This window comes from Sphaerodactylus townsendi, linkage group LG05, assembly GCF_021028975.2.
Source record: "Sphaerodactylus townsendi isolate TG3544 linkage group LG05, MPM_Stown_v2.3, whole genome shotgun sequence".
Lineage (NCBI taxonomy): Eukaryota > Metazoa > Chordata > Lepidosauria > Squamata > Sphaerodactylidae > Sphaerodactylus > Sphaerodactylus townsendi.
In genome coordinates this window covers 100,681,301-100,697,119 of record NC_059429.1, presented here as the reverse complement: position 1 = coordinate 100,697,119, position 15,819 = coordinate 100,681,301, and the positions used below count along the sequence as shown (strand labels likewise).

At 43.6% G+C, this 15,819-nt stretch overlaps 1 protein-coding gene across 3 annotated transcripts in view; it reads right to left on the bottom strand.

Annotated features, from left to right (window-relative positions):
• Window positions 1-15,819, bottom strand: part of SOGA1 (suppressor of glucose, autophagy associated 1) — a 110,968-nt gene that overhangs the window by 28,775 nt on the left and 66,374 nt on the right. The window contains exons 6-10 of one of the 3 annotated variants that reach the window (XM_048496035.1): window positions 14,208-14,375; window positions 11,939-12,064; window positions 8,269-8,499; window positions 6,721-6,828; window positions 4,419-4,589 (exon numbers count right to left, since the gene is read on the bottom strand). In XM_048496035.1, the coding sequence (XP_048351992.1) occupies window positions 4,419-4,589; window positions 6,721-6,828; window positions 8,269-8,499; window positions 11,939-12,064; window positions 14,208-14,375 (804 nt within the window). The remainder of the gene's footprint in view (window positions 1-4,418; window positions 4,590-6,720; window positions 6,829-8,268; window positions 8,500-11,938; window positions 12,065-14,207; window positions 14,376-15,819) is intronic. The other 2 variants (XM_048496036.1, XM_048496037.1) reach the window with 2 other exon arrangements.

The following is a 15,819-nucleotide window of genomic DNA, read 5'->3' as shown; positions in this document are numbered from 1 at the left end:
ACTGTTATTATGATGAAATAGTCTATGATGACAGTGTTGAGGAGATTTGAGAGCAAAAATGAAAGTAGTCTTTTACAAAAGACTGGGAGCAGCATGAGGGGGCACACAGGATATGAGCTTGCTTCTTCATAAGTTATTTTAATGGCAGAGGAAATAAGCAGGTGACTCAGCAATTCACAAAGGGTGAGGATGATACTCTTCATTTTAGCCACAAACCAGACAGCTCATTTCCCTTCTACACACTAACCCCACCACATTTACTCTTTATGAAAATGGTACACAAGCAGCCTGAACTGCACATTCACGTACATGCACATTATCTGAACATGTGTCTGAGTCTTTTGTGATATCACGTTGCCAGACTTTCAGACATCACTTCCAGCATACAAAATGGAGAAAGCTTCTTGGACACCAGCCTTGGAGGGGCAGCTGAGATAACTATCAAAATATTGATGCTTCTCTTAATGTTTTCCTGCCCTTGATGGAAATAAATATTTAGCCTAAGAGTTAGAACTCAGATGCCCACAAAGGATTAGAAAACAAAAAGAACACAGAAGGAACAAAGAATGTGATGTTTTCTTGCCTCTTTCAAGAAAACTAAACATCAAGGAAGGACACCACATGGAATTCCAAGGAGCCTATAAGCAATGGCTTTGGATACTGTTTTGTTCCTACACATATGGCAACCACAAACACTCTCAGAGTAGAAGATCTGTGACCTACAACACAGTCAGAGGGTCAGAGTTAAAAACAGGAGTGAACTTCACATGGCTGTTAACTAGCTGATGTAGAAGTCCCTTCACAAGGAGTATATAACATATAAAATGGTGAACACCTGCACACAACTGACGCTTCCGGTTTCTGCAGTCATGAAAATCTGAGGTGAAAATGTTACCCAAGTCATGAGCACCACTGCCTGTAAACTGTGACTGCTCACGTATCCTCAGTGCAGCCACGAGTGTGAAGTTGAATGAGGATAACCCAGGCTGAATTTGGTGGACTAGCTTCCCATTACATGAACTAGACTGTGGAACTTACAAAAGAAACAGGGCTGCCAACAGGAATGCAATAATGTTTTGGGGTTTGTTTTTTGCGGAAGCAGGGCACAGGAAAAGGAGAATCTACTCATAAGGGTTTAATGTGCTGCCGCATAAGCAGGCATGCAAGCGTGCAAGCAAGGGCATAAGTAGCATGATACAAAATCTCTGCTGCACTTTGAGGGGCTGCTTAGAGTTTTGCTACTTTTGCAGATTTTCTTAAAATAATTATTTAATTTTAATTGTAAGTCTGTCTAAGAAACAGCTGGTTTAGGGGTATGGTATGTTAAAACATATAAATGTTTTAAACAAATAAATACATGAGTCAGTTTGTACCCTGAGTCTTAATTTTAAAAGGCATAATGCTGAAGGCAACGTTTACAGCCACATCTGGGGATTTTGCTGCAAGCATCCACAAAGCCAGAGTGTTTTGGAACACATGGAGAGGAAGCTCGTGAGCTGCTTGCAGCCGGCTCTGAAGGGAGCCCTTTGTTGGGCAGAAACACCGTTGCTCGGCTATTTCTACAGCAAGCTGCTGCAAAGCTACAGTATAAAGACTTCAATTTTATTACATTTTTCCAAAGCCACACACCAAGGCTGAGTGCCAGACTGCATTAGTCCTAACGTCATGCCGGTTGACAAGAGGCTTTCTTGCTGTGCTTGCCATATGCAGCAGAGTGCAAGAGTGAAATAAACACACAAAAAGGACAGGCACCAGGCCATGTCTGCACAATCTCATGCAAGTACCACCTAAATGCCAAGGCCAAACCAGACACTGTAAAAGGAGCAGACACTCTCTCTTTACTCACTCTTCCTCATAGTGTTTAACACAGAAAGAACAAATGATGATTCATTGTGTTGTGGATCTCCCACCTCCCACCTCATGGAAAAGATTATGAGAGGCGAGGGCGGAAAAAGGCAGTGTGATGACGGCACACTGCACATTGTTTGTATTAGACAAGGAGAGTAAGGTAACACAGTGCAAGTTCCATGTTTTTTACAACATCCAGTTAAGAAGAACTGTAGCATTCTGCTTATTTTTCCTCTTGGAAAGGCAGCAGTTCAGGGTGGTCTATGTTTTTCTACCAGGGTTGCTGAGTCTTTGTAACCTACATACCAGGCAGAAATTCAGCTTTTCTCATCATACATGAAAAGGATCCAGCTGTTGAACATCTACCCATCATGCAGTCATCAAAGTTACATGAGACCCAAAAAAAGCTTTTATTCCTATAGTGTTTACATCGTGACCATGCTTTGTTCAGTGGTGGCATTTCACGCTCTAATCCAAACTAACTTTTTTCAGACCTACTTGGACACTGAGGACATAAAGCTCTGACCTTTAACTCTCCCTTTCCATACAATCCCACATCTCCAACTGCTGGTCTGTGGCAGCAAAAAAGAATCCATGCAGATATGTCAGATTTCCAAACGCCTCAACTTTCCTCTTATTCCTTCTCTCTTCATATACTTTTTGCACCGTCAGACACCACCAATATCCACCTTGCTGATAAGATACAAAACGTTGGCTTTATGTTGTACTCCATTCCCCCTCTCATTTGCTGCCCATATTCAGTTGTGTTGTGCAGCTTCTGCCTGTACAACACTGCAAAAATGTCAGCTCTTCTCTTTCTTCTTAAGCAGAAGTCTGACCCATGCCCTGATCATGACTTGATTACTACAGTCTTCTCTAACCTGATCTTTTTTACATCTCAAGAATCCCACCTGTATCCACTAAATCCTAAATTGTTCCCCTCTCCTGTTGTTCTGACGTGTGATGTCTCCGAAATGGGTCTCCACATTGACAACATGTATCATCCCTGGCCAGCCTATATCCCCCATCTTCACATGTAAAGCCTCCATGTTCTTGCTCCCCTCGTGTTCATACCCTTCCCTCTAAAGGTTTCTGACCACTGCTTCTCCAGTCATCTAAATTCTCCTGTTCCCTTAAACAAACCTTCTCATCCTCCTTTGCTGCCCCTTATGCTGGAAGGCCAAGAGCTACAAAGTGCCATTTCGCACTTCCTTTCAAATCGCCTCTCAAAACTGACTTTGGGGCATGCACGCACATTCTTCCTTTATTCCACTTCCCTCCAACTTTTCACCTTTCTACAGCTTCATCCTGTGCTAAACTTTAGATTACAAGCTCCCTGGGGCACAGACTTATTGTCTCGTTTGTTGCTCTGCAGAATGCCATGTAGACAGCACTATAGATAATAACCTGTTGCCTAGAACAAAGTAATTCATAAGTGGGTTTCTGCCACCTCCTATGCAAAGCACACTGTCAGAAACTAGGACACTGAGTGAGAGACACTCAAAGTAACTCAAGCCTGCCTAGAAAAAGACTCTGCCTGACCTACAAGGCCTGGTTCCTCATCACAGATGCGTGAGATTGCTCAGTAGTGAGGAAAATAACTCTGAGTGCATGCAGACATACTCTCTGCTTTATTACTATTGTATTTAAATGAGCACCAGGTCAGACAACTGGCTGAAATTACACCTCAGGCAAAAGCCAGCATAGTCCAAAATGAATAATATTGTACCTTGTAATCATTCTCACATTGTACCAAAACTGCCAGTTTATTGGTTCCTCACATAGATGCTGTCCTGCTTCCTTCCAACACGATCCTTTCCCAGACAAAGAAAGCAACAGTGCTTAACTCACATTATCAATGTCTCTTGTGGGACTCTCTCACTGATCGGCCTACCTATATGACCCACATTTAGAATTACACCATTTCAGATATTTTTCACAGAAAAGGTGGGCAGAAATAGGCCCCTCAACAACTGACAGCTCTGTCTACTACAGAAACCCTTTCAGCAGAAAGACTGTCAAGTTTAGTGTGTACAGTGCACTCCTTCCAATTTATGAAGCTACACATACCCTAGAGTTCTGTGGATTTGATGCTCTGCTATCAAGAGGCATCACCTGATTGATTTCAGAGGCCCCCTTCTCCCATCACAGAACATAACTGAAGGTCTCAGCAGGATGAGCACAACTTGTTGCAACAGAGACTAGCAGGAGACAAGCAGGAACATTCTGTGGAGTTGTCAACAGCATGATGTCACTTTTGGGGGAACGAAGGAGTAATGTCACGTCTCTCTAGGAATCATAAAAAAGTCCATGGTAAAACCACAGAGTTTTCAGTGATTCCTAGAAAAGACTGTCTTCACTTCCAGGTTTTCCCAGAATGAGTTCATGTTATTGTTGTCAGCATTTTTTAACATTATTTTCCTCCCAGGGGCTGCAAAAATGGCAAACATGGGAAAAGGAAATCAGGGGCATCGGCATCCCCCAACCCCAGAGGGAAAATGGTATCCCTAGTCTGGAAGGGGCTTACACAGGGAGCTGACAGAGTAAAGTGTGATTCTTGAAAGTCTGACCTGTGTGATGAGACATTTGAGCTCAGTCCTCTCCATCTCCCAGGTTGCCTTGGCCTTGACAAACTGTTGCTGCAGTTCGTTCATGCCTCTCCTCTCTTCACGCAGCTCTGTGCACAGTTCCTTTAAGATCACCTTCATGTCTGACAGGGTCTTGACGTACTCATTGGGCTGCTAAGATAAAAAAATGCTTAATAAATTCTGATGTATTTTGGACAGTGTAGCCACTGGTTACCACCTCCTACAATCCTCTGAGCACCAGAAATTCCTTTAGATTATATTTTTACCTTGTCCTTTCTCCAGAGAGAGATCACAGACATATACACAGTCCTCCCATCTCTCAATTTAGCCTTACAGCAATCGTGTAAGGTAGATAATGGAGAGTGTGAATGGTCCAAGGTCACATAGTGAGTTTCCTGGATTTGCATCTGGGTCACCCAAGTCCTAGGTCTGACACTCTTAGACACAAACGTAGATGAAGAGTTGGTTTTTATACCCTGCGTTTGTCGACATTTGAGCCTCAAAGCAGCTTAAAACCTTTCCTTCCCCTCCCCCAAGATACCTTGTGAGGTAAGTGGGGCTGAGAGAGTTCTGAGAGAACTGTGACTGGCCTGAAGTCATCCAGCAGCCTTCTTATGGAACAGTGGGAAATAAACCCAGACTAGGTTTACCAGACTACAGTCTGATGCTCATGTGAAGGAGTGGGGAGTCAAACCTGACTCTCCCCTTCACTTCATGCCATTTTCCTGACTGGTATAAGAATTCTGAAGTCCGATAATTGAATTTGTAAAACCCCTGGAAACTCTGCTCACGAAATTCCATAATCTTGTCTGATTTGGCTCTATGTCAGCAGCCTTTAAAAAAGCAAGCAAAAGGCATCTTTCCATGGAGGGGGGAGCTACAGAACACTTAAGACTTTGTATGGTGCAACCCGGCTTGCAAAGGAAACCCGATTAAGCACAAAGATCAATCTGGGAATCCTGGGCATATTCAAATGTCAGCGCTCCCACTTTTATCTTTCCTCCTGCTCCCAACATTGTTTTGGAAAATTCAAATTCCAAAAATCCAAACTGTATTTTCTATCAAATTTACTTACCATGCATATCTTAAACTATTGTTATTTTTACTACCTGCAGCCTTGGAATCTTTCATTTTGCAGCCAGGACTGCGGCCATGGGAGGGGAGGTACGGAGGAAACATGGGGAAGAATGGGAGGGGTGGCTCGAAACCATGTGACCAGTGAATAAAATAACACACATCTGCCTCAAACCTTCATTGCCCTCTCCCCTCTTCTTCCATGGCTCATAGCATGCAAGGGAGATGTGATCCTGATCTTTTCACTTTGCACATCAATCTCTTTCAGGGAAGAAACAGCAAGCCCGCCCCTTCTGAGACGCCCTGCGTGATGATAAAGGATCACTTCTACAGGGCTTTTTCCTAACCCCAGATGGCCCCGACCCTGGATGACTCAAGCTAGCCTGATCTCCTCAGCTCTTGAAAGCTAAGCAGGGTTGGCTGTGGCCAGTACCAGGATGGAAGACCAAAGAAATCCAAGGTTGCTATAAAGAGGCAGACAATAGCAAACCATCTCTGTTCGTCTCTTTCCTGAAAAGCTTTCAGGATCACTGTGGGTGTAAACAGATCACTCTGATCCCAGGAACAGGTGTGGGTTTTCTCTGCTCCCCCCCTCCGCCTGCCTCTACTCCTTGTACCAGACTCAAGATCAGATTTTCACACTTTCCTACCTGATTCAGGCAAATGCAGCATATTTAATTTGATTTATTCAGCACCTATTTTTCTTAAGAGGCAATTTCTCCCCTTTTACTTTGCACTGTCCTGGGACTGCTTTGGGGACTGCTGCACTCCATTAGTATCCATGCAGGAATAAAAAGTTGCTTCTGAGACTGATTTAATGTGGAAGTTTGGAACCTGCCCAAAAAGAGTTCACAGATTTTTCACCACAGGCACCAAAGATACCTACCAAGATAGGCACCAAAGTTAGCTCTCCTTGCATACATATGCGGGCCATCTGAGATCAAACACTACAGGCAGAACTTTCAAAGAAGTCAGTTCATCTGTTCAGATGAATGCAAATCAAGCAGAGGTATCAAGGAATCCATACCAATGGAGGGTGTGTTTGTGTGTGTGTGTGTGTACCTCTCTCTCTGTGTGTGTGTGTGTGTGTGTGAGTGTGTGTGTGTGAGAGAGAGAGAGAGAGAGAGAGATCTAAAATACTGCAATGAATCCTCAGAAGCTGAAGCTCTATAGATGCCGGGTCTCCTATTGCTCCCACATCCCAGCTCACCGCGTTCTGAGACCAGAGTTCTCCAGCACACGTCTTGTTATCTGCTTGCTGCTGGGGGTTCAGTTCCTCCTCTTCTATCAGCAGGTACAGTTCTTTCATGCTGTTCACCTGAGAAAGCACAGAACGGAGCAAAACGTAAGCAGGAGAGCTTGGACGTCTGCACTATGTGATTTGGGTGCAAAAAAAACAATATGTGCCCTACTGTAAAGTCCATCCAATGGTCAGGGGCTTAGGACTATGTGCAATAAGGTAAACAGAAGAGGCTAGAGCACCAGATGAGGCTCTCTGCAGCATGTCCATTGGAACGTTGCTCCATTGCCACATCAGCCTTGTCGCTTTTTCTGCACCAGGCACTCTATGGTACACTTGCGTCTGAGGAGAGTCATCTGAATTCCTCCTCAGCCTGGCCTATAAAGAGGCTGTTGTTCCCAAGCCTACAATCACTCAGCTGCCCACAGACCATGTATTTTGCTTTCAGCAGGAATGAATCCACTGCACTAGCAAGGGACTGTGTTATTTCTCTCTCTCTGACTAAACCTCCCTTTCTCATCCTATTCAGATGAGGGAATGCTTGATAGGAGATTATCAGACAAGTAAAACAAACAAAAAATGATGCCTCTCTAAAAGAAAGCAGGGATAAAATGAATGTATGCTAGAATGAGGCTTACGGGCTGCCACAAACAGCCGAGGCCTCTTCAGGCAACAGCAGACTTTGCAACTTTCTCTGCATCTGTGAGGAGGCCAGTTCTCTTAGTACATTTTCATCTGTGATAATAAAAAGCATTTTACACGTCTTGTTCCCACCACCCTGAATGTTATTAATTTGCATTCGGATCTAAACAAAAACAAAAAATTAACTATAAATAAATAAACCTAAGCCTTGTATGCAAAAATCACCCTAAATGGCTGACCTTCACTTTGCTATACTATGTATGGCTGAGGGGACTTGAATGCTGAAGGTCAGACAGCGAAGCTTGCCTCCAAAGAACAGACAAAACAGACAGGAGGAGTTAGACACAGCTGAGCTGATATGGGACCCTTCTGATACACATGGTAAAATAGAAGAAAAAAAATCACATGACATCACATGGACAAATAGTACCATTCATTCTATTATCTTAACCTTATCTTTCTTCCCCTTGAGTTACAGAAAATGGGGAGCAAACAATGTGGCCATGTTTGCAGAACTGGAAAAAAAGTAAACTCAGCAAAAACTATTAACAGAAGCAAAAACACCTGCAAATGCTATAACTGTTTATTCTAAAATCAAATGCATTTGCATTACTTTGTTAATATCCTGTGTTTCTTCCCAATGGGGACCCAAAGCATCTTAGAACATCCTTTGCTGTGAAACAACGCTGTAAGGTAGGTTAGGCTGAGTGTGTGACAGGTCTAAGGTCACCCAGCTAGTTTCCATAGCACAGCAGGGATTCGAACGCAGGTTCTCTGAGTATTTTAGTCCAACCCTATCCACTATGCCACATCAGTCTCAATGGTAGCATAGTAGTTCTCCAAGTACACACTTGGCCGGCTTGCTGCTCACCATACCTCTAAGAAGTCATTGCCTTCATTCTGCAGAATCTTGCCCTGTCTCCAACGTTTCAGGAACCACTTGAGCTTCATGAAAAGGAGCAAGAAATTTTGCTTGAACTGCTGGGATTCCTGCACCAGAAGGTTTTTCTCTTGGCTCCAGAATTTTTGCTCCAGCCTCCTCTGAAGGTTCAGACTCTGCTGCTCAAATTCCCGCCTCAGGAGGGCCTTCTGGTGATCTTCCTTCAGCTGAACAGGAATGGCAAGAACATAAGGGAGAGACTGAGTAGGCTACACAGAGGGCCAGAAGTACATGACACCAAGGTATTGCTTATTGATGGATTACAGGCACTAGTAGTTACAGGATATTGTACTTTAATAGCCTCAGGTGGATCAGGTGTTCTCTTCCAGTGGACCCTCCAAAAGATGAGAGAATTCAAGTCACTGCCTGAATCTCCTCCACAGCCTCAGGTGAAATGACTAGCTATTAATCAAGTTTGTGGAAGCCAAGGGTTTGCGAGAAAGCTGCATTTCCACATGTTCTATTTTGACCATATAAAGTGATATTAGAAAAATTTAGACTATGGTTGCAAACACAGATACACAAACACCCGCATTGTCAACCTGCTTAAATGTCTGAACATTCCATTCATGTTGTGCATGTTTTCACAAATCTATCTGAAACCAGAAGCGCCCCCCCTCTTTTTTGTTATTTGGGTTGGTTTTGGGGGGGTAGGGGGGGACCATAACATAAATTTGATGCTTCGGCCATGCAATACCTACAGATCGAATGAGCACAGAAGGCTAACTCCCTGCACGGCCTCTCCGCTCTGTGGAGGCCAATTTATTAGTGGTCCCTGGCCCCTCAATGATGTGGCTGGCCTCCACACTGAGGCTACAGTGGCTTTTACTGGCTCTGGCCCTCCGGCCTGGTGGGAACACACCCTCCCTCCAGGGTGTCCAGGGCCCTGCTGGGACCTCAATGAGGTTCCGTGCCCAGGGGCCTGTAAAGGGCTCACGGAGCTGTTCCGCCGGGCCTTTGGAGGAACCAGCCGCTGAATGGCCGCCCCCCTCCCCCAGTTGGCCCTTTACATCTGGGCCTGTCATCTTGGCACTTGTCCTCCTCCTCCGGGGAGAATTTTTAAAAACTGGGGTTAGTCGGACGCCTCTATTATTGTTCTTACCGTTGCTATCGCTGTTTTAATGGTTTTAGTTACTTACCTATATTAATATTGTTTTTATACTGTACACCGCCCAGAGCCCTTCGGGGATGGGGCGGTATAAAAGTCCAATCAATCAATCAATCAATCAATCAATCAATCAATCAATCAATCAATCAATCAATCAAAGCACCAGGAAACTGTTTTAGCACTGTATTTTGCTTCTGTATATTGTTAAGAGATTTCATTAGAAAGGGCAAGGAAACAAAGACAACTTTGGATTCTAGGCTTGCAAGGGAGCATCTTAAGTAGCTTTGGTTCTTTGTTGATGGTGCAAAAACAGCACTTTATGGCTTAGGTGAAAGCTGATGCTGTGTCACTCTGAACAGAGTAGGTGTTGGATTAAGTCACAGTGGCAGGAGTTCTCACCATGGAGTAATCATGAATGGCCATTTTTATTTCAGAACAGAAGCACCCAGCTGCTCCAGGGACTTGTTCCAAGATCTCCAGCTCTCCTTAATTATGGTCAGGGCTTTTTCAGTCCTGACCCCAGCCTGGTGGAATTCTGTCCAATGAGACCAAGACCCTGTTCTGCCGGGTTGAGGGCTGTGATGGCTTCCACACTAGCTGGTCTCCCTTCACTCTTTTCTTTTCTGTTTCTTTCTCTTCCCCATTCATTTGCCCCACTTCCTTCCTCTCTGATCCTCCCTACTGTCATTTCCCCCTTGAATAAATGCTGCCCAGAAGTGTTATGGATCCTTTTTAAGCTACCTGTATAACACAAAAAAACTTATAAGAGAGGAGTAAGTTAGGTACATTCTATGCAAAGTTATTAACATATTTATATGGAAACGGATCTGGCCTCTGTGATCCATGCAACGGTCATCTCCAGATTAGACTATTGTAACTCGCTCTACGCGGGCCTTCCCTTGCGTTTGATCCGGAGATTAAAACTGGTTCAGCATGCAGCGGCGCACTTGCTAACAGGCAGCGCCGCCTGGGAACACATCCAACCAGTGCTGCGCCAGCTGCATTGGCTTCCAGTAGAGGATTCCGGATCATCTTCTAAGATAGTAGTGCTGACCTTTAAAGGCCATACTGGCGGCCTGGGACCATCTGATATCCTTTAGAGACCGCATCACCCCATGTCTACACGGGCTCCTCCTCGGATCGGGCGGAGGCCAGCCATTTACTGGTGGTCCCTGGCCCTTCAGTGGTGTGGCTGGCCTCCACACGGGCCAGGACCTTTACGGCCCTGGCCCCAGCCTGGTGGAACACTCTTCCACCAGCTGTCCGGGCCCTGCGGGACCTTAGGGAGTTCCGCAGGGCCTGTAAGAGGGAGCTGTTCCGCCAGGCCTTTGGAGGAACCAGCCGCTAATAGTGCCCCGTTCCTTCGGCCCTTGACAACTGGGCCACCTGTCATCCAACGAGACTCGCCATGCCTCCCTCTCTGAGGGGGGAGGGATTTTTATTACTGGAATGCTGGACACCACTTTAATTTGCTGAGTTTTATAATTGAAATAGGAAATGAAAACTTTTTATCGCTGCCTTAAATGACTACTTATTTTATTTATTTATTTATTTATTTATTTATTCGATTTGGTAAACCTACTTCCTACTCTGAAAGGGGGGCTACTGTATTTTTATATATTGTGCAATCACCTGTGATTCTTCTCGGGATGGGGCGGTATAAAAGTCCAATAAAATAAAATAAATAAATAAATAAAATATACTTTCTTGGATTAATGGAATGGTTTTAACCTTTGTATTCATTATAGTCTTTAATTGTTATATTTTGGTTGTAAGCCACTCTGAGCCTGGTTTCTGCCAGGAAAGATACAGGAACTAAATCTAATAAAATAAAATAAAAATGCTGCCTGTTGTACGTTTTCTGGGCTGTGTGGCCGTGATCTGGTGGTTTTAGCTCCTAATGTTTCGCCTGCATCTGTCATAGGCATCTGCCATAGGCATGTCAGCCAGTCACAGATATGGGCAAAATGGTAGAAGTTAAAACCTCCTGACCATTTCCACACAGCCCAGAAAACCCACAGCAACCAATGGATTCCTGCGTGAACACCTCTGACAACGCAAAATAAAAATAAATAAAAATACAAGCAAATACCGACATGGTTTCAGTATGACATCACAGCATGCATGCTATGGACTCATCTCCAAGGCTCATTCCGCACATGCAGAATAATGCACTTTCAAACTGCTTTCAGTGCTCTTTGAAGCTGTGTGGAATGGCAAAATCCACTTGCAAACAGTTGTGAAAGTGGTTTGAAAACGCATTATTTTGCGTGTGCGGAAGGGGCCCAAGCCATGTATACTCAACATGTAGGGAACCCAAAGACTCAGGTGGATGCATTTATCTGTTTAGTTAAAGAGCACAGGAGGTCTTTTGTACTTCCACAGATTTGTGCACTGGAGTGTGCCTGAAGCTGCAAGGCCCGTGCTGGAGTCCTCAAAGCATTTGTGACATGTCTGCTTCATAGCCTGAAGTGTGGCTCCAGGCAAAACTCTCTGACCTGGCAGATTTTCTGGGTGAAATTCTCTGCTTCCTCCTTCCTCAGTTGTCTCTCCTGGGAGAGCTGTTCCTGCAGGCCCCTCAAGCTCTCATTGGCCTCCGAAAGAACCAGCTGCAACTCCTTGATCTGCAGGAACAGTTGAAAAAGACAACAATTACTGCGAACCTCATGGGGGAACACCCCATGTCTCTTTTTCATGCAAGTTTTGCTAACTATTGAGGGAACAGTGCCAGTCAGGAGTGCTCTGGGCCTATGCTCATGATTCTGTGCTTTCAGGTCACATGTTCCATTGCAAACTTGATTGATTTCCTATATTTGTTCTTGGCAATTTTAAACTTGTCCATTTACTAGTGTGGCAACTTTAGAAAACAACAAGAAACCAGGTAGCTTGGAAGTATTTGGCTGATTAGTAGGCTTGTTTGTAGCCACTGAATAAACTTCCTTGTCCAGTAAGCATTTAATGCAAGTTGAGTCACAGAGCTGCTCAGAAACAGTCACAGAGCTGCTTTGAGTCTGGCTGATCAGCAGAAATCAACATACTGCTGATGCAAAAACCGCACTCCTTCCTTTTTTGATTATTTGTATTGAAAGACTGTTAAATTGATATGCAAGGAATTCAAACAGTGGCAAACGCAAACTTAATTAGAGAAGGAGGAGAAATAATGACATTACAAAACTTTATAGAGTTAGGAGGAAATGAGAACTGATTGGTATTGAGGGGTATATGGGAAAGGATTTCACGAATAAAAGGAGAATGCATAATGGCTAAGTATTTAGAACTATATGAAAAAAACAAAGGAAAATTTGGGGGCATATATATGAATATATGATAGATGACAAGGAATTCATAATAAGAACATTGAATCAAAAATGGGAGAAGGAGGGCTCTCTAGATACTGCAAAAATTGAAAAATTAATAAATAAATGGAAAATTATAAAGACTGAGAAATATATGGAGTTAGAAAGAAAAGTGATATTAAAATGGTACAGAACACCAAAACAATTAGCATATATGATAAAGGGACTTAGTCCCAAATGTTGGCACTGTGGGGACCAGGAGGCATACTATAGTCATATGTGGATTGAATGTAAAGAGGTGAAAAGATTTTGGGCAAGTGTACTGTTATATATGGAGAAATTGGTGAAGATTAATATTGCTTTAAACAATGATATAATGTTTATGGGTGTAATGGAAGATGGAAGGGTAGACAAAAAATACAGTCAAATGTATAAAATAATGATTAAAGCAGCACATGCAACAATAGGGTTGGGTTGGAAAGAAAAGAAAAAATGGACAATCCAGAAATGGCTGGAATATATTTTGGAACAAGTGACATTGGACATTTTCGATATAATATCAAAAAATGAACTGTGGCAAGAGAAACAGAGCGAAATTTTGAAGATATGGACAATATATGTGGACTGGATGAAAGAAGCCGGAGTCAACGAAGAAATATGGGAGAAGAGGCAACAAAGAATGAACTTACTGCTGTTTGGGTAAAACAAAACTGTAAAGAAGATATCATGGGGGGAAGGGAGAAAAAGGGGGAAATGTATTGTTTGAAAATGTAAGACGAAGTGCACAAATATATAATGGAAAATTCAAGCTGTACAATAAAAAATATTTTTAAAAAATTGATATGCATGCTGTCATTCTTAAACCCTAGCTTTAATGAAGCTTTGCCCATTATGTATCCAGAAATTATATGCCAGTGCTGTATAGGAACACACAAGAATGAAGGACATGTGCAAAACAAAATCAAGTGCCTCCTCTGGACCAGCACTGAATACAAGGAACAGAGAGTTTCAGTCTTCATGGAATGCTACATCTGCCTTCATGCCCATAATGTTCCTTACCCAAGTTTTATTTTGCACCTCACTAAAGATATATAAGGAGCTGCGTGGCGTAGTGGTTAAGTGCTTGCACTGCCACTCACACGGTCAGGAGTTCAAGCCCCCTGTGGGGCATATATCCTGGCAGCTGGCTCATGGTCAACTCAACCACACATCCATTCCTTGGTCGGTAAATGAGTACCTAGCACATAGCTAGGGGGTAAAGAATAGCTGGGGAAAGCAATGGCAAACTACCCCACAAAAATGGCTTGTCTATGAAATCACTGCTTGCAGTGGTACCCCAGGGTCAGACATGACTGAAGGGGAAACTTTACCTTTACCTAAAGATATATATGTCTTGAACTGGCATTTCCCCAGCCAGGACATTTTCCCCAGAGCCTCTCTCCTCCCTTCTCTAGGATTGGTGAGTACATACCTCAGATGCATAAGAGTCTTTCTCCTCTGGCTGGTATGACTTGTAACTTCGGTCAAGATCCACACTGGCACTTGTATCAATGGTGGTGCTGTTGCTACTGCTGCGGTAGAGGTCAGAGGGCCTGCTCTCCCCGACGTCCCAGTCTGAGGCCTCCCTAAAGTCAGACTGCTGCATGCATGGGCAAGTTGATGAGAACAAACCAAAAGAGCAGAAGAAAAAAGAAAAAACAAACAAAACAATGGGTCTCAGGAACAATAAGAGAGCTACAAGACAACAAAAAGGATGAAGAGGAGCAGGAGCTTCACTACTGTGGTGGAAGACAAAGTGGAAAACAAAAGCAGACACAAAATGAGCAGACACGTGGGCTGGATTGTTTGGGGGAGGGGGAAAAAGAGAGAGAGGGAAAAAATGTGCAAACACCAGTTATGGTGCCATGCAGTGCCAGGGGTGGGGTTGGACCTAGTTGGGATTGGAAGGGGATAGCCAGCAGCATGCGTAAAAATAGAACTCTGGAAAAACTGGAGTGTGCTTTAGGAGGTTGTAAACCCAACCCAGCTTCCCAGAACTCCTTCCCTTCCTTTTAGCCTTTTCTTAGGTTTCTGAGGCCTTGGCTACTTTGCTTCAGAAAGGCTGACAGTCCATGGGTATAGGGTCAGCTTGCCAAAGCACCAGATACACCATGTGTTTGTAGAAATGTCATTTTCAGCACCTCAGTCCAGTCTACAAAGGGTGAGTGCAGGGGAGTCTATGATACCTCACATCCATAACCCGATGAACCATCAACTAAACCAAGCATTAGGGCCAACAGTAGCAGTCCGATGCAACAAGGGGTTTCTGTGCAACTCCCCTCAGCTTTCTGAATGAGGAAAGCTGAGACAACAGTTGAAATGAGGAAATGATTTCGTTTTCCTCCCTCTTCTAAGTTTCACAAACAGGCATTGAAATTTTCTTCCTGGGACAATGCTTTGAAACATAAATCCTACAGTTAAGAGGAAATCTAATCCGCTTTCCATCTTTACACCCAAAAATTATCTGTGTCCAAATTAAAGACCAAGCTCATGATCTTGAATCCATGTGGAAGCAGCAATACCAAGTGTTTAACATGTTATGTTCAAGATCTACCATGTATGAAACCGAACACCTGGGACACTTTCTTCTAGTGGACTGAAGACTTTAAAGTAAAATCATCCTCAACTGAAATCAAATTTTAGTGGCTATGTTAATCAGTGCAATTTACAGTTCAATCGTAAGTCTTCTAATTTCACTGGAGTCACTGGATTGCTGAAGACTACGCGGTTAGGACACTGCCAACCACAATAGTGGGATCTCCTACTAATGCTCTTTTTTAAATTATAAACTAGAACTGTAGGGACCCCAATTTAGATCAGAGTTGTGACATGTAAGAAAGGGATTGGCCCTTTACCCTGCCCCCACCCACATGCTATTTGCCCAATCTCAGTCTGTGGCTCTTATTAGTTTTCTTGTGAGAGAAAAAACACAGGCATTGGTAAGGATCTTTGTGTATTCTACACAGGACAAACAGACACCTCAGGGAGCAAAAGCAAACAAAACAGCAAAAATAATTGGAGGTTGGGGGTTAAACCCAAAGTCC